The sequence below is a fragment of the Prunus dulcis genome, chromosome 1, assembly GCF_902201215.1.
Source record: "Prunus dulcis chromosome 1, ALMONDv2, whole genome shotgun sequence".
Classification (NCBI taxonomy): Eukaryota; Viridiplantae; Streptophyta; class Magnoliopsida; order Rosales; family Rosaceae; genus Prunus; species Prunus dulcis.
The window spans coordinates 24,547,101-24,565,908 of NC_047650.1; the positions used below are offsets into that span (position 1 = coordinate 24,547,101).

The 18,808-nt window shown below is 38.4% G+C and overlaps 1 protein-coding gene and 1 long non-coding RNA gene across 7 annotated transcripts in view; both read left to right on the forward strand.

Annotated features, from left to right (window-relative positions):
- Positions 1-3,090: 3,090 nt before the first annotated feature.
- Positions 3,091-18,808, forward strand: part of LOC117627875 — a 53,899-nt gene continuing 38,181 nt past the window's right edge. Inside the window, exons 1-10 of one of the 6 annotated variants that reach the window (XM_034360151.1) lie at positions 3,091-3,453; positions 3,553-3,644; positions 3,743-3,850; positions 3,945-4,027; positions 4,371-4,519; positions 4,657-4,706; positions 4,843-4,935; positions 5,568-5,659; positions 5,731-5,883; positions 5,996-6,316. In XM_034360151.1, the coding sequence (XP_034216042.1) occupies positions 3,211-3,453; positions 3,553-3,644; positions 3,743-3,850; positions 3,945-4,027; positions 4,371-4,519; positions 4,657-4,706; positions 4,843-4,935; positions 5,568-5,659; positions 5,731-5,883; positions 5,996-6,063 (1,131 nt within the window). In that variant the 5' untranslated portion in view covers positions 3,091-3,210 and the 3' untranslated portion in view covers positions 6,064-6,316. Of the gene's footprint in view, positions 3,454-3,552; positions 3,645-3,742; positions 3,851-3,944; positions 4,028-4,370; positions 4,520-4,656; positions 4,707-4,842; positions 4,936-5,567; positions 5,660-5,730; positions 5,884-5,995; positions 6,317-18,808 lie in introns of those variants that run through there. The other 5 variants (XM_034360157.1, XM_034360166.1, XM_034360175.1 and 2 more) reach the window with 5 other exon arrangements.
- LOC117627972 lies at positions 7,124-15,061 on the forward strand. The gene is made up of 4 exons (XR_004585877.1): positions 7,124-7,751; positions 7,847-8,503; positions 14,359-14,469; positions 14,602-15,061. It is a non-coding gene; the product is annotated as an uncharacterized LOC117627972 (long non-coding RNA).

The window sequence follows — 18,808 nt, forward strand, 5'->3', positions numbered from 1 at the left end:
TGACATTCATATGGGGAATTGGTTTTTTTTTACTCTGTTGATGCGCAAACAAAAGAAAATAAAAATGATAAAATATAGTACGACATGAGATCACGGTCTCTCTCGCTATTAATTGAAAGTATTAATATATCAAGGACAGCATGAACCAGACAATTTAAAATAACAATTTTGGTGATATTTCATAAAAATATATAGAATTAATATTTTTCTTAAAAATAAATAAAAATGAAAAGTTAACTTTTAAATGTGCACCGTCATGCATCTATGTGATGAAGATAAACAGATCTAATCATGTTATGTGCCATCATGCCTTCGCAATGAGACCACTTTTTACATGTAATCATCGCATTAGTCATTTTAATAAAAAACGTTCTAAGTCGTTGTAAGGATATTTTTTGTTATTTTGAATATTTAATATTTTCTGCCTTTCTTTTTATATATAATAAACGATTGGTTTTTTTATTATATAGAAATTATACTTTTCCACCTAATAAGCCTTTGTTAAATTACTTTGATTAATAATAAGTGTTTGGAGCTTGACACTTTGACAGTGTTCACCTGCCTTCTCGGTTTGTTAAACAAACGCGGATGTCTTACGGGACCCACACGCAAATTAAGGTTGGATTCCTATAGGAGATGGTAAAAATACAGTTGCGAGGTATGTGGGACCCATGCCCATAATATATCAATACTGGGTATTGGTGGATCACCGGATCACCAGGACACTTTTTTTTTTTTTTGGTTGGGTCAGAAATCATCTCCAGGAGTTCATCTTGGTGGATCCACATTGGTCGTTCGATGGAGTGGAAATTATGGTACGGCGATGTGAAAATTTCATATTATATGTGGCAACAATTTTAATTATCAACTTCCATAAGTTTTTTTACATTTTTTTAATAGTAAATTTGGATTACAAACGATTAAAAAACAAAACAAAATGATTACTCCAAACCCAACAAATGCATAACTAGCATAGTCCACTCTTCTCTACCACATTATTACATCCTTCAAAGTTCGATCAAATACCATTTGCAGAATCGCATCATTAAAATCGATTTAATTAGGATCCAATATTGACAATGTGATGGAGTGGACCTGCAACCCATAAAACTTGATAAGCTTCGAGTATTATTGAGAAAAATAACTTTCTGTTTGGATGAGGAAAAATAACTTAAGATTTAGCTAAAAGATGAAAATTGTTTTGACAACTAAAACATGTAAATTATTAAATGATGCGCGAAAAAATTTGAGAAAATTGGGAGTCAAGATTCCTAAGTTTCATTTCCGCAAAAAAAATGTGTCATTTCACTACTTTTATTGAGCATGAATTTGTTTTTCACTATAATTTTTGTCATTTCCAAAATTTGATGTTCATAAGAAGAATTTGAATTGTAGTGGTCCATAAATTTATACCCAGAATTTCATTTTAGTCGAATGCAAATTTAGGAATTATTGAAGTTAAAAATCCAAAAAAAAATTATAATGGTTGACCAGTTGGCAAAATGATAGATAGGGATGATGCGAGAGTTAATGCTGAGAACTAGAATGGCCCCAATAAAAGATACTTACAATGAACTCTCAAGGGGAGGAAAGAAGCAAGCCAATCAAGAGAGAAACGTATGCCTTCAATTCAAGGACCACCGACATGATGTTTGCATTTTGGCATTTTTCTAAAACTTGTCATGTCACCGAAGTTTTTCACTTCTTCAAAAGGTCAAATGTTGTGGTCCTTCCTTTGATGCAAAAGTAATAGAAGGGATCATATATAAAATTACAATATACACACATATTCTCATATAAAAGAAAATATTGTAGGGTTTATGTTTACCATAATATTGGTCACCTCTCTAATAGATATATGGCTTATTTCTATTAAAGAAGTAATTAACAATATAATCAGTAAGTATGGTACAAATAACAACACTCGTATATTTATGTAGTGATAATTTACGAGACCATATGATGTAGGGCATGTACAAATGGCATGTTTTAAAATGAGTAGGGTGAGGAGGGTGGCAATAAGGCAATTGGATGGTTACAAACGCAAAAGCTGTTGAAGCAAAACGATCTCAATACCGACAGGACGGCAAAAGGCAAGAGCAATAGGCAAGATCTTTAATTAAATTCAGAATTTTAAATTAAAATATAAAAATTGATAATGTTGGATCAACTTTCGCTATCTGCTTTAGATTAAAGGTTATATGGTTGACCAAGTTGTCCCATACAACTATGCAAAGAATAATCTCATTATTATTATTTAAATTGCAATTTGACTTTATGTAATGGAAAATACATCTCTCCTTATCAAGTAAGTAGGAGCTTCAACATTCCTGTCAATAACAATATGACATGTGTATATAAATTTTTCTTTATATGTTTTTGATAAATTATTTTTGTATATGTGTCAAAACAAACTGTGATTTGCAATAAGGAGGAATATTTCCTAACATATAAAAAGGTAAGTAGTATCCTTATGTAATTATGTATCATGACAAACAAGAATTATATTAAATGTAATGCAACTCACTTGGCATCACTTATTATTATTATTGGCATCGGTTTGTATTATAAAATTAATGTTGCAGAATTTTGTTTGTTCCCGTGGTTTTATAATTAGGCATAGAAGAGTTTGCCCGATTTAGATCTGATCCAGCCGCTGACTGCTTCCACATGAACTCAATTTAAATTATGATCACAAGATCCTACTTAGCACCTTCCAAATAACACACTCAACAAAAAAAGTCAGCTTCCCATATGGATAAAGTCAAAGGAATCTGATCAAAACAATTGCATTAATAAAAGTAGAATCCGGGGAAGTTGGCTTGGAGTTGGACCATGATATGTTACAGTTCGACCCTGAGGTCAGGACAACGAAGAAAACAAAAGGCTATATAGAAAACTGCCGAGGCAGCTAAATTAACAACAATTAATCACACACACAAACTTCTTAGCAATATAACCACATCAGGACTTGGTTTGTAATGTAATTGGCACAATGGGGCCTAAAGGCCCAGAATACGAAGAAGCAAAGGGGGATATTAATCTCAGAAAGCCCAACACAAGGTTTTTCTCAGGGGCTCAAACCTCATCTTGGTACAGCCTTATCCCTCTCTGTCTCCCTCTCTCTGCAGTCTGCATGCTAAAAGAGAAGAGAAGCATTAAGCACCCAAATTTCACACATCAAATTCGAATACATTACTAAAACCAGCAATGGTTTACGCTCTGTTCACATCTCTAGCTCAATCTTCATTTTCAAGTTTCTCAGACTCACCCAAGCTAAGTTCCTCCAAATACCAAAGCCGTGGCCTTTTTCTCAACGCCCACAAAAGCTTTAACGCCAAGTTTTCTCCACGCCAATCAACCCAGCTTACAAGGCTCAGAAATATCAGAAGGTCGCCTTACATTTGCTTTTTCAATGGCGGAGGAAAGCCCAAAGGCGATTTACAAGAAAAGGTTATCACTTTTCAGCTTCAACTAACTCTCAGTTGACTCAAACTAAACGACTCTGATAAAAAAGGACAAAAGTAAACATTTTCTGGGTGAAATTCGCAGGAAACTGGAGAGCAGTGGCAGATTTTGAAGCGATGGGAGGTGCCCTGGGAATGGCAAACAGTCTCCTTAACATCACTTGCTTGTGGACTCAGGTGGGTTCCTAGTATTTAGTCTGCCAATGCTCATATAACTATGTTTAATGCTGGATTTCACAATTCAGAAGAATAAGATTAATTTTTTTCCCAGGCAGTTTTGTTTTGACAGGATTGGTAGAGACAGCAGCTATACCGTATTTAGGACTTCGAGTTCAAGATTTGAGTATAGATGAAAAGGCAGAGATACTGTTTCTTGATCAAAGGTATGTATTATCACATTGTAATTCTACTTGTAATGCTGTCTGTTGGATTCAGAATTTTATGAGGGTCTAATTGGTTCAGTTATTGTTTTGCTAGTATTACAACTGCAGCTGTACTTGCAGTTCTGTATACTGTTGCCAGCACTTTCCAACCGCTGCCTCAAGACGTTTATCGCTATGGTACTGATTTTTCCAACTCCTTTTTTACTTTATAGTAAGACAACAAAGACACAAACACACGCACACACACAGAGGTGAGAAAGGGTTCACGTTATCCCATTTTCTTGTAGTTGTCTCAAGATAACACTTGTTGTAGCTTATATATGGACTGCGATTGATGCACAATACTGAATTAGGGATATTTGAATTTGGCTAGTAGGTCATTGTAACTACGTGCTTTGTCATTAAGTAGAGAAAGACTTTTACCATATAGTTGCAAAATTTATATTTGAAAGCTCATCATTGCCAGATTCTGGTTTGTTTAAGCCTATATCTAGACTGTGACCCACCTAGCTAATATTAGCTATTGCTGTTTCAGATTTGAAGGACCCTTTCAGTCTACAGAAGGGGTGGCTTTTGTGGGCAGGGATTGGTCTTGCTGGTGCAATAGCTGCCATCGCAGTGACAGGGGCTGCCGCGTCCTTGTTCAGGGGGGAGAGCCCAGAGAGAGAGGTTTGAATTGATTCCTACCCTATGATTTCTCTCTCGTTATAAAGTGCAGTGGACATAAATTCTATGATTCTTCGGAATCAATTCCACCATGTAAGGAATCATATATGAGATTTTTATTAATTTTTACTTGGTTTCAGAAGGACGCTCTAGTTAGCTTGCTTCCACTGATTGGATCTTCAAGTGTCAGGTACTTTACAAGGTTTTTTCATTTTTGTGCATGTTCTGGTAATTATAGTATTCATAGGCTTAGGTGTTGAAACTTTTCAGCACTAGGACTTGAGGATTCAGCAAGTTGATTCAGCTGTTGTTAATCTTCATTGCAGCACTGCTTGCTTGCTAGGCATCACTGGAGTTTTGGCTCCAATTCTTGAGGAAACTGTATTTCGGGGTTTTTTTATGGTCTCCATGACGAAGTGGTATTTTTCCTTGTTTTTCCTTTTATAGAGTTGCATAATATGCCTACAATGATTGATTATTTCTCTCTACATTGCTCTAAACATGCATGATAGCTCCCCTAAATTTCCTTACAATTATTTCGAAAGTTTTCTCAATAATATCTGTCCATAGATTTTGTTATCAATTTTCAGAAGTTTAAACTAGCTTGTTGGAAAGTAGAGGCTGGATTGACCAAAAAAAATAAGAAAGTAGAGGCTGGATTAACTAGTAATCTGCCATCCAGGTGATATTGTTTGGTTCACTCCTAAAACTACTTTGCTTAATTAATTAGCCAGATTCACAAAATTCTACAAACAAGAGTGAAGACTGAAGAAGTGGAGAGGCTATTATAAAAAAATAAAAAATAAAAAAAATCTGTCCAAGAAAAAGAAGTGTGGAAGCTGAGAAATATATGGTAGAAGAAACTGCTTTTGTGGCACTTATGCAGTAAAACTAGCAGAATCATCCAAATATTTGATATAAGGTTTTGTTGAGTTGGCTAAGGATGGGATTAAAATTCCTTGGTTTTAGCTAGTTTTAGTATAGTTAGTTATGTTATTGGTGTGAACTGTTCATTCTTGAGTATCTAGCCCTTATAATTTCTTTTTTGCAGGGTACCTACACCAGTTGCTATTGGAATAAGTGCAGCTGTATTTGCACTTGCACATCTCACTCCGGGAGAGTTTCCACAGCTGTTTGTGCTAGGTAACATGTTTACTTAAAAAATTTAAAAACAAAATTCTACATCACCTTCAACAAACATTAATGTGGTTTAGGTGTCCCCAAGCACAATCTATCTCATGTACTGTACGATCTATTTAGGCTCTGCTCTGGGATTTTCATATGCTCAAACTCGCAACCTTTTAACCCCCATCACAATACATGCTCTCTGGAACTCAGGAGTGATATTGCTTCTGACCTTCCTTCAGGTAAACATGATGATTACCAAGTATTGAAGTTATGACCCTGTATAATCTTTCTCAACAATGATTTATTTTCAATGTGGATTACTAAAACTGATCCTGCTTGTTTGTGTGACAGCTACAAGGGTACGATATCAAGGAATTGCTGCAGACAACCTGATAGGAGTTGAGTTTCTTTTTCATTGATGATACAGAGCATTTTCTAAGGGGTCCATAAAAGTTACAAGCTTCTGTAAGGCCTGCAACTGCCTGCAGTTTATACTTGATCATGCTTGGCCATGGTTTTGGCCATATTCTTGTTCAAAGAGTAATACCTCCAATTCTAGGGCAAAAATGCGGTTTTGGGTCCAAACATAAGCCCCCGTTTTCATGAATTTGGGCAAAATTTGTGAAAATTATAGCCATTGATAAATCTGGAATGTTCTAATTCTCTTAACCATGTATATGTCACAAATTGGCTCCCTTTGGCATAGAAAATGAAACGTAATTAATGTGTTGGCTTAATACCATGTCTGAACATATGCCCAAGGCCATAAATGGTTTTGGCCGTTGCCATATCTTGGCAACCATGAAGGAAAACTACAAACTGTATTTTGGCATTATCATGCCTTGGCCAAAGTCTCTAGCCATATGTTTCTAGCCATTTTGTTTTGGCTTTCTTGTCTACCATTTTCTTTTCTCAATAATTTTTTATTTATTTTAAAGACATCGAATACACGTATTGTAGACATACACATGTATTCTTCATGTTTAATACATGTATTTGTTTACAAAAGTTCACCTTTCTTTTGCATGAAATTGGGGCATTTGTGAATTTTTAAGCACAAAAAATTGAAATTTTAGTTGGGTTTTTTAAAAAACAAAATTTTAAAAACTCAAAAAATAGAAAAGAAAAAAAGAGACTCAATATTATATAGTGGCCAAACTTTATATTTGTATTTTGTGAAAATTTTGCCAAATAAAACACGTACATATTTTATTCATACTTTTCTATTTCTGTATTTTACTAACTAGTGGTTCTTGAGAGAAGAGTTTCTATTAAAAAAAAAAAAACCAAAAAGAGAAAAGAAAGAAGATAACATTGAATAATGTTGAATGACACCGAGCCCGTATAAATGGGGCATGACCTGGTCCAAATACAATTATTGGCGAGCGGTGCTTGACACAGCACGAAAGCATGCACATTGGGTGTGAAAAAAGAGAGGATAAAATAAGGGATCGCTGCTTCTTGCGAGCCTGACTCAATTACCTTTCGTAGTAAGTAAGTAAAAATTATATTTTGGAAAAAAATTATGAAAAAAGAGGTATAAAAAGGATAAAATGGGTTGTGAAAAATCACTGCTTATCTTCTTACCATTTGGGCCGGTAAAAATATTGGTAACTGGTAATTTCCAGACAGCCTGAGACGGGTGAAAATTGCAGGTGACAGAAAAGAAAAATGTTACGCTAATTATTGAACTCCCATGGAAACTCGGGGGCTCTATCAACGATGATAGATCTTCACCTTCCCATCGCTTTCCCACTTCACCACTCCCTTACCGATAGATCTTCGATCAGGTAAACCCGCCACGTCATGGAAGCAGCTCTCTTATGTTGTTAGTTTCCTATTTGAGAAAATGCATGTAAGATTATGATGATGGGTCTCTACACACGACGGTAGAGATAGAATTATTGTTACAGGAGATGAGGACTAGAGGTATAATAGGGGCGTTGTTGAAATCTTTTGGTCCAAGTGAGCATGACACTCGCCTTGTTCGTAAAGGAAGAAGGTTGGGTCGATTTGTCAGACACAAATTCTGGATCTAGGGTGTTTCTCTTTGCAGCAATCTTTTTGATTTACTTGCTACTCTTCGGCCTCAACATGCATTTTCCTGGTATGTTCAAAACTTGAACTTTCGTTTATTTTCTTATCTAATCATCTTGCTATTATAATGGGATATTTACAGATGTAGTTTATTACTCATTGCAGCTAAACTAGAAGGTAGTGGTCTAGTATCCGTATTTCAGCACGGCAAGAAATTTTTGCCATTTCATGTTGTTGGAAGACCACCCAGATGCAAGCATTGTAAGTAGTGTAAGTGTGAAGTGTTATATTTTCAATGTTTCATATCACAACCCTTGAGTTTATTATTGATTTAGTGCTTATGCATATGAAGATGTGATGTCTTTTTCTTTCTTGTTCGTTGGATTGTACAAAGATACAAAATTTGCAAACCAGTTTATCCCTATGGCTCATCCCTTTTGCCCCCTCCCATATAATGATTTTCCAAATTTGCCTTGCGAGGTTGGGTTTTTGGAATAAGTTGAGTATCTTGTTGAACCTAAGGAAGTCATGAACTTCACACTGTTTTCACTAGAGTTCATTGACCAAGAGGGATTACCTTCCCTTAGTAATATATATGAACCTAGATTTGGAGGACATCAGACACTTGAGGAAAGAGAGCAATCGTTCTTTGCGAAGAATCAAACTCTACATTGTGGATTTATCAAAGGACCCCCTGGATTCTCAAGCACTGGATTTGATATAGATGCGAAGGACAAGGCATACAAGAACGAGTGTAAGATTGCAGTATCTTCTTGCATTTTTGGAAGCTCTGACTTTCTTAGGAGGCCTACAAGCAAAAAGGTTAATGAGCTAGTCTTTATTGAACGTATTTGTCTTCTCGTATTCATATAATGCATATAATCAAAAGTTTTTGGTTAAATAGTTATTTTTCCTCTTTCTGTTGGTTCTGTATGAAATGGGATGATGCTAAAAGAACTTGCCATCATCCTGATATTTTGTTTGGCTAATAAACATTGAAGTTAGTAATTAGACCCCTTTGTGTCGGACAAGAAAATTAATAGGTGTAGAGTTGAAGATGACGAACCAAGTCCTCAGAAGATGTAAAGTTTTCTTTCAGACAGCTCTTTTCATTAGTTTAATTTTACATATAGGCAGTGTGACGACGAGGCATTAGAGGGCTTCTCATGAAGTATGGAGATAAAAAAGCAATTAAGTGAAGTTGTTATTCATGGAGAGCTTTGGTGCTATCTATGGTATGGCTACATATGAGTTTAAAGTATGATCTGATTAATGGCTGAGATACCTGCTGGGATGTTGAAGGTTGTGTAGATGATGTCTTATTTTTCCGATGACCTACTTTTGTTCTCAATCATCATATTGATTATAGATTGATAAAAAGCATAACTCAGCACACTTTTCTTGCACAAGGAACAACTAGATTATTTTATTAAGTTCATTCTTTTTAGCAATTTGCATGCATTTGTTGGCATTCTAATCATGTATTTTGAGTTTGTCGAGTTGAACCGTGTCCTGGCTGCATAATGCAGAACATACAATTGAATGTTTTTTAGTGAGACAAATTATTAATTGTGTTGATGCAAAAAAGTGGTTCGGCACTTTTTAGCCCAACTTAGTGATAATGTATGATGGATGATAGGTGAAGGTGAGGACCTTCAGCATGTGTGTGAAGATTTAGGCAAGCGATAAATATACAGAAGACAAGATATACGTGGTTCACCCTTAATGAATGGGCTACGTCCACGAAGAAGTATATTCTCATTATTGTAACAATGTGTATTTACATTTGTACATGGGGTTGGACCCAAATATAAAGGTAAGAAGGGAGAAGCCCTTGACTAAAGATCAAGTACAACCCAATGATCCCTTCCTTAGTGGAGAGTGGTCTCCTTTTATAGATGAGGGGGAGTCTACACATCTTGTAATATTCCAATGTGGGACTCTTTGCCTTGCTTAGATTTGCTTGTAATTGCTTAGTTAGATATGGTATAAACAGAAGTCCCCTAAGTCCTTAAGTAAAGAGGTACTTCTTGGTTGAGGACTTGTAATTTTCAATGCACTGACTGGGCAACACCTTAGTCTTCTTCCAAGCCGTATAGTGCATCATTGACGCTGTCGAAGGGCTTGAGAACGTTACTACTAGCTTCAGGTCTGTAAAATACCCCACGTACCCAAGTGGTTGAGGAACCATCCAAAATTGGATTTAAACAAAATGGGCCCCACCAAGAAGGTATGTGGGAGAAGCTTGACCTCCTTGTGTGGACTACTGATGTGTTTGGCAAACTTTAGCAAGGTAGGCAATTTGGAGTTGGAGTCTTTGTTGCCGTGATATAAGGTAGGGAACTACCGTTCGGCAATTTACTCTAGAAACGCGAGGAGCTTAAGTCTCCCTTGTTGCACCGTACAATATTTTTCCATGATTGCCGTACCGATTGGTAAGTTGATTTGCTCCGAGAACGAGTAGCTCCCAGTGGTCGTTTGAAGATGGTGGTTCTTCAATTGCTAGAAGATAGAGATAAGTATGAGCTGGGGTGGCGATCAGCAATTGGGCTTGCTGATGATGAACCCATCTTCTTTGGGTGTCCTGATAAATTCAGTAACTGGGTCCCATTTGGAATTTTGACGAGAGAACTTGGAATTTGTCATTTGGCAATTGATTTCAGAGACCAATAAGGGTCGATTTGCACTCGAAGCTGCATGAGGTATCGTTTGTTATAGCACTTGGGGGCTGTGAGTGGGCTTTGTGATGCTTTTGCAAGAGGAAGCTATTTCTTACCAAACGGTAGGTTAATATTCTGATAAGAAGTAGCTCATCTAGTTTATTACTATCCGAGGTTACCGATCGGAAACCATGGTGGGAGGTTGACAGCTTGATCGTGGCTTGCCGCTGGGCATCGCGCTTTGCTTTTCTACCGAATGGTAAGTGAATTGCAAATCTGATATAGGTGAATTGGGGGCTCTTGCTAGCTCGGTTCTCGACTTCCCGAACGGCAGGATGACGGGTGTCAAGAGTGTATCTCATGATGGGAGAGACGACCAGCTCCCGAACGGCATCCGTGTGACAGCGGGGAGCTATGCTTTTGGACTTTCACTCGATGAGTTGTGTACCAAGGTCGTTTCTCCTTCTCACAGAGTGACCAATTTGGTGTTGTTTTGAATTGATAGCGTCGTCGTTTGGAAATGGATTGCCGTTTGCAGACAAGACAAAGCATGGCATTCGTAGCCTCGGAATATTGAAAACTTGAAAACTTGAGTTCGGCACTCTTGGTTTGTCCATTTGAGAAACTTTAGCAAAGAACTGATAAGGCTGTAATTTGCGGTGCTGAACAGTAATTTGATTTGCCATTAGTGGGACAAGTCCCCCTGTATAGCTTTGGCACAGGGGTTATTCACTTGGTGCCTTTGCAGACGCATGTGCTGCTTCGAAAGATAAGAGCAAGTGTCCCGATTTGTTTCAAACAGAGTTAAGAGAAATATATTGGAACTCCAACCTTTTTGATGAATTCTTTGTCATGGGTTGGGTGTCCTGAGTAGTTCTTTGGCATGTTGTGCACAGCCAAGGGCTTTGATTCTGCACAAGAGCATGGACTTTGATAGCCATGGGAGATTTTATGGCTCCGGTGGATGACTTGGCATAAGAAATTCAGTCAAGTTGAGTCGGTGGTGCTGAACAATATGATGCCGATCCCATGACTCGTTGGCCACTGTAAGGGTATTCCTATTGAATTGCCGAATGGCAATTGACAGGTGTTGAACAACACCAAAGCCACAAACTCACGGAAATGGACCATGTGGGCTACTCTTTGGATTCCTTGATTCCAATGTAGTCCGCCATTTATTTGATGGAGGTGGGTCACGTGGTCCCTAGGGTGAAATGTTGGCTTCCTCTTTTCGCCATGCAAGGCTGGATGCCGAAGGCTTCGCTCTCGTCAAAGAGGCCGGGTACTGAAGGCATCGCTCGGGCTAAATAATAACAAGGGGCCGAAGGCATTGCTCGTGTGGAATGAAGACGGGGTACCGAAGGCATCACTCGCATTGAATAATGACAAGGTGCTGAAGGCATCGCTTGTGTCGAATGATAGCAGGGTGCCGAAAGCATCGCTCACATCGAATAATGACAGGGTGCGGAAGGCATTGCTAGCGTCAAATGATGACGGGATGCCGAAAGCATCGCTCGTGCCAAATAATGACAAGGTGCCGAAGGCATCGCTTGTGTGGAATGAAGATGGGGTGCTGAAGGCATCACTCACGTCAAATAATGACAAGGTGCAGAAGGCATTGCTTGTGTCGAATGATGGCGAGGTGCCAAAGGCATCGCTCACACCCAATGATGATAGAGTGCCGAAGGCATCGCTCGCGCCGAATAATGACGAGGGTGCTGAAGGCATCGCTCACGCCGAATGATGACAGGATGCCGAAAACATCATTCGTGTCGAATAATGACAAGGTGCCGAAGGCATCGCTCACGTCAAATGATGACGGGGTGTCGAAGGCATCACTCTCGCCAAATAATGACGGGGGTGCCGAAGGCATCGCTAGCGTCGAATGATGACGGGGTGCCGAAGGCATCGCTCGTGTTGAATAATGACAAGGTGCCGAAGGCATCGCTCGTGTCGAATGACGGCCGGGTTGCCAAAGGCCATTGGTCTTGAGTTTTTTGCTTTTAGCGTATATGTCGTTGATCATTACCAATGGCTAATGCCGATGACCAATGGCTATTGCCTATAGCTAATAGTCTTGGGCTTTTACTTTTGGCATTTATGCCGACAATCATTACTAATGGCTATTGCCGATGGCTAATAGTCTTCGGTTTTTTTATTTTTTGTGTAAATATTGATGATCATGTGTGCCAAAGGCAATAATGCAAATTATGATGATGTAGATGTGCTGATGGCAACGATGTGCATGTAATGATGCTTATGTGCCGAAAGGCAATGTGGTAGAGTTGTACCACTTGGTGCTTTTGAGACGGAAACCATGAGGAGGTGTCTTGCAAAATTTAGTTGCCACCACCTGGTTTAGAATTCAACTTGTGGTGGGCCTATGAAAATTGGTTCATGGGTTTAGTAATTTTGGAAATTACCGTTCGGCAATTGACTTCAGAGATCCACGGGGAGTTGGCTTGCACACGGTGCCATATGGGATGCCGTTTGTTAACCCCAGAATACGTCCAAAATTGAAAGTTTGAATTCGACACTCTTGATCTGCCATTTAGCATTCCTGTAGCCGCTTGGATTTTGATTACAGTTCGGCAATTTATGCTGGGCACATAGACATGGCAATTTATGCTAGTGATGGGCTGAAGATGTGTCAGTTCTAGCAAGCACATGAATCACCGATCAAATACCTGTTGTTTAGCACTTGCACGAAGGCATGGATGTATTGATAAAATTCTCTGCTGGAGATACCAAATGGTGAGAGGCTACGACAGAGTGAGCTGAAGAGAGGACTAGTGTAGCTGCTTCCTTCTTGTCTTGCAGTGGTCAAGACTAACCGGTAAGACGTTATGTGAAGCTTTTGTTGGCCTCAACATTTGGGGTACTGTTCGGCAAGCTGGTCTTGAGCTGCTGATTAATAAATTGCAGATCAATTGGAGGTCTAAGCATATCACTTGGCTCAATGCTGTAGGATGATTTGTGTCGTCGAGGTGGCTCCCAGATGAGTCATGCCCAACGTTACTGTTCGGCAATTTGGAAGTTCTGACGAGGAGACCATGCCTTGTGGTGCGAAGAGACCATGATATGCCTTTATCTGGTGATGCCTTTGAAGATTTTGAGCCCATGGGTGGAATTGCCAGAAATTGTGGTTTTAATGATTTGGGGCTGAGAAATGCACATGCTTTGCCATTTGATAATGTATTTTTGCAAAAGCCTTATTTTGAAAATATGTTTGGATATGGAACCAAAAGCCATTCCCGATAAAGTACCCTTATTGAGGAAATGATGCTGGAAATGGGGGTTTATTATATGAGGGTCAAACTTTCTTGCAAAGCCATGGGTGCCATGAATTGAGATGGTATATTGGATTTCATGCAAGCCATGCAAAATTAAAGAATATCATCTTCTGCAATTTGTTGCCTTAGCATTCATGGTTGCTTCAATATGGGATTGCCGAACGGCAACTTAGGTGATGCTGATTGTAAGGGTGCCGAAGGGCACTGAATAAGGGGAGAACGATAGAAGCCTTTTGTGTCGATTCCCACAGACGGCGCCAAACTGTTGATGCAAAAAAGTGGTTCGGCACTTTTTAGCCCAACTTAGTGATAATGTATGATGGATGATAGGTGAAGGTGAGGACCTTCAGCATGTGTGTGAAGATTTAGGCAAGCGATAAATATACAGAAGACAAGATATACGTAGTTCACCCTTAATGAATGGGCTACGTCCACGGAGAAGTATATTCTCATTATTGTAACAATGTGTATTTACATTTGTACATGGGGTTGGACCCAAATATAAAGGTAAGAAGGGAGAAGCCCTTGACTAAAGATCAAATGCAACCCAATGATCCCTTCCTTAGTGGAGAGTGGTCTCCTTTTATAGATGAGGGGGAGTCTACACATCTTGTAATATTCCAATGTGGGACTCTTTGCCTTGCTTAGATTTGCTTGTAATTGCTTAGTCAGATATGGTATAAACAAATTGATGAACTACTTCTCTTTGTTAAATTTTTTCAAGACTGTGAGTGCAGAGCACCAGTAAAGCTATTCTGGCATAGGGAAGAGCCATCTCCTCCAGGACCTCCACCACTTGTTACTTGATCAGTAATTATTCATTGCAGTTATTATGGTAAGGTTAATTTGATGTTCAGTGTTTAGATTCCTAACAGTTTCTGACTGGACATTAGTTTGGTAAAAAGGCTCTGGTTCTATTTACCAAATTCATCAAAGTTTACGAAAGACCTTCCTCTGGTTTATGCAGCGATGGAGACTGAAGTGAAAACCAAGCTAATGTCAGCTGCTTATCTCGCGAGATTGAATGGGTTAATTCGTTGTAGGCTTGTAGCTGCTGCTGAGCCTGAATGGCTGGTGGGTTTTTTTGTTGTTGCAACTTGCACCTGACCGTGTAGCACATAGAGAGGAATTTAATTTAGTATTAGAAAATGATCCAAAGATCGAACGGCCACAAGTCTCGACTGCTGTTTCAAATGGGGAAAGGCAGTCCAGGCAATGTTGTTGAGGACATTGGTAGGGAAAGGACATTGGTAGAGAAACTAACAGGTTGTAATATTCGTTGGTATATAACCCTATACATTTTTAGTGTAGAAATTCCTTTAGCTGACCTCCAACACACGAAGGGATGAGAGCCGTTCTGTACTTTGTAGAAATTCATTAATATGTGACATTCATCCAAATATCTATGAAAACTCATGTGGTTTTCATCTCATCTGCTTGCTAGAAATACATACAAGATAAGTGGGCAAAAAGGTTTCCTCAATTGAAAAGTTTATTTTTTTTTGTTTATTATTATTATTTATGTTTGTTTGAATACTTAAAATGTAGTGAATAACTAAAAATATGTCCATAAAAGCAAAAGAGCCTCAAATAAAGTTAAATCAAAGATTTAGGATTTAGCAGCTTCAAGTTTTGAGGACACTAAGAAGGACATATCGACTTATCACTTGAAGTTTTGAAGTTGGATTCCCTATCAACTTATCCATGGAACTTGGAAGACATATCATCAAGTAACTCAACTCAATTCCCCAGAAAAAGACATAAATAAACGAACTACGTTATTACATAAGTACGTACATCAGTAGTATTATGAACTACCCAAATCAAATCAAAGTTGAAAATTGGAGATGTGGGTCCAAAGGCAAAGACTATACTTAACATTATCAACAAGACAAAAAAAACTCCACTGAACTGAATGAACTAGGTTGACTTATCCTTTTTTCCTTCTTTTTTTTTTTTGGTCCGATGATGACTTATCCTTTTATATATATATATATATATATATATATATATATATATATATATATATATATACAACAACAATTAACACGTGCGGATACGAAGACAAAGAAAAAGGGGTTTTTCTTTTAATTATTTTATTTTTATATTATTCCAGTTTCAAAATAAATAATAAAGCGCCTTTTTTCTTAACCCAACGGCTAGTTTCTCTTCTCTCTTTTGTCTCTTCTTCCTCTGGTTTTTCCGTACTGCGTTCCCCTACGTGAACGAATGACGATCTCCTATCACCAGTAAGCCAAAGCCCCGGACATGGAGACTGATCCTCCAAAGCAAACCAAAGCCACGGACAAGGAGACTGATCCTCCGAAACAAACCAAAGCCACGGACAAGGAGACTGATCCTCCGAAACAATCCAAAGCCACGGACATGGAGACTAATCCTCCGAAGCAAGCCAAAGCCACGGACAAGGAGACTCATCCTCCGAAGCAATCCAAAGCCACGGACATGGAGACTAATCCTCCGAAGCAAGCCAAAGCCACGGACGTGGAGACTGATCTCCGAAGCAAACCATAGCATCATCTCAAGACCATCTCCTCCAGGTCCCCATCTCTTCCGAGGTATTCTTCCACATCCCTCGATACCCATTTGACTGCTTTTTCATATAATTTGTTTCTTGAAAAAGATTATGTTTTTGCTTATTTGAAGAATTTAGGGCTTCCCTCTTGTCTGTTGAAATCTGTATGGGGTTCTTGATCTGTATGCACTCTTTCTGTTTGTAAGGTGTACCATGAGACATCCTGACAAAAATCCTGGTTATCTGTATGCATTCTTTCTGTTTGATCTGATTACAAAAATCCTCCACAAGCCAATTCGTCCTGTACTATCAGGAACATTTCGCTCTGCTTTGTTCATCCACAAACATCACAAGCATCATTTTTAATCTTTTTTTTATTTTCTTTATTTTTTTTAAAAATCTCCATACTTCATGAGAAGCCCTTTAATGCCTCTTCACACTGCCTTTCTGCAAAATTAAACTACTGAAAAGTTCTAATAGTCTGTAAAAAGATAAAACTCTACATGTTCTGACCTGGTTTTTTCATATGCTTTAAAAGAATAAGAGTTCAATAAGGACTGGCGCATTAACTTGCTAGTAGGCCTCCTTAAAAAGTCAGAGCTTCCAAAATTGCAAGAAGATACTACAATAGTACAGTCGTTTATGTATGCCTTATCTTTCACATCTAAATCCAATCCGAGCTTGAGAATCCTGGGGGTCCTTTGATAAATCCACAATGTAGAGTTTTATTTTTAGCACAGAAGGATTGCTCTCTTTCCTCAAGTCTCTGGTGTCCTCCAAATCTAGGTCTAACACTATTTTCTTGATATGACTCTTTATGTTTATAATAATATGTACCATGAGTTGGTTATTAGACTTTGTATACTTGTGGTCTATATTCTTGGGATATGCACTGTTCCTGTCTTGTTCTTGCATTATGGAGTTTCCTTTATTCATGTTTCCGTTTTTAGAATTTATAAATTTATCCATATTGGAAATTCTCCTCAGCTGGCTTCAATTTTTGCACCTTTATCGCATTTTTAACATAAACAAGGCATGTTTAACAGGTCTCCTTTCTTGGGTGCATATTTGGCAAATTGTGTGACCTAATATCAAAGCTGAGGTAGTAAGTGGGTTAATTGGGTTGTATTTTGGGATTTAGGGGCCCGGGTTGAGAATTAGGGTTAATTTATTGCTTTGATAGCCCCTCTGGTCTGTTGTCTTCATATGCTGCACTCTTTTATTTGTTATATGTACCAAAAGTAGCTCTTTTATTTATTTTTATTTTTTAAAAAAAGTAGCCGTCAATCAAGCTATTCCAGCAACCATATCCTCTCCTAATGAATCATCAAATCCCACCGATTGCTACCCTGCTTGATCTTGTGAATCACACTTTGTAATTTACCAAATATAGCCTGATTGAAAGTCAACTATATTCCTTATACATTGTACATCTGTATCAATGCATGAATCAATGAAAATCACATTCTTTACAGTAGCAGATAGATACAGAGGGTTCTTGATCTGAATGCACTCTTTTTTGTCTTGTTTTTGGTATAAATTTATCCATATTGGAAATTCTCCTCAGTTGGCTTCAATTTTTGCACTTTTTATTGCATTTTTAACCTAAACAATGCATGTTTAACACGTCTCCTATAGCAGGTGAGGGCCAGTTGGACGCATGACCTTCCCATGCACCTTGTTGACAGCATACTATCAGACTTACCTGTAAAGGAATCAGTGTGCACTAGCTGCATGTGCAAATCGTGGCATGATAATTTGTGGAGTTTTGTTTCTGCAGATGACACCTCTAAGTCTACTAAATCAGACTTCAAAAAGTCACTGGAGAAACTTCTTCAGAATCCGGCGTATTTCCTTAACGTCAGGTTAAGATGCACAAAATTTAAAAGGCACTCTTTCCTGCATGAGTTTCTTCGGGAAGTGCTGAAAAAGAAAGTAATCAACCTGGAAATCGCAGTGGATCGTCATGAGAGTTTGGGATTTTTCCCCATCCCACCCGAAGTCTTTACAAGCATGCATCTTAGGGTCCTGAAGATAGCAAGCGCCAGAATTATTCTGTCTCCTCCAGGGACTTTCACAAGGTTGAGCGCTATACAAGTCGATGTATCTCGATCATCTCACGCATCTATCCTTGACTTCTACAAGTGGTGTCCGGTGCTCCAGGATCTGCAAATACAAGGAAAAATTATGAGACTTCCGGACAAAAAGCAGAAATTCCAAATAAGGTCTCAGAGTCTCCTTAGACTAAAAATTACACTGCATCTTCACAAGCTACAGCTTGATAGAGGACAAAAAGTTTACCTGACGTTAAGGAAATACGCCGGATTCTGAAGAAGTTTCTCCAGTGACTTTTTGAAGTCTGATTTCCGGCGTATTTCCTTAACGTCAGGTAAACTTTTTGTCCTCTATCAAGCTGTAGCTTGTGAAGATGCAGTGTAATTTTTAGTCTAAGGAGACTCTGAGACCTTATTTGGAATTTCTGCTTTTTGTCCGGAAGTCTCATAATTTTTCCTTGTATTTGCAGATCCTGGAGCACCGTACACCACTTGTAGAAGTCAAGGATAGATGCGTGAGATGATCGAGATACATCGACTTGTATAGCGCTCAACCTTGTGAAAGTCCCTGGAGGAGACAGAATAAT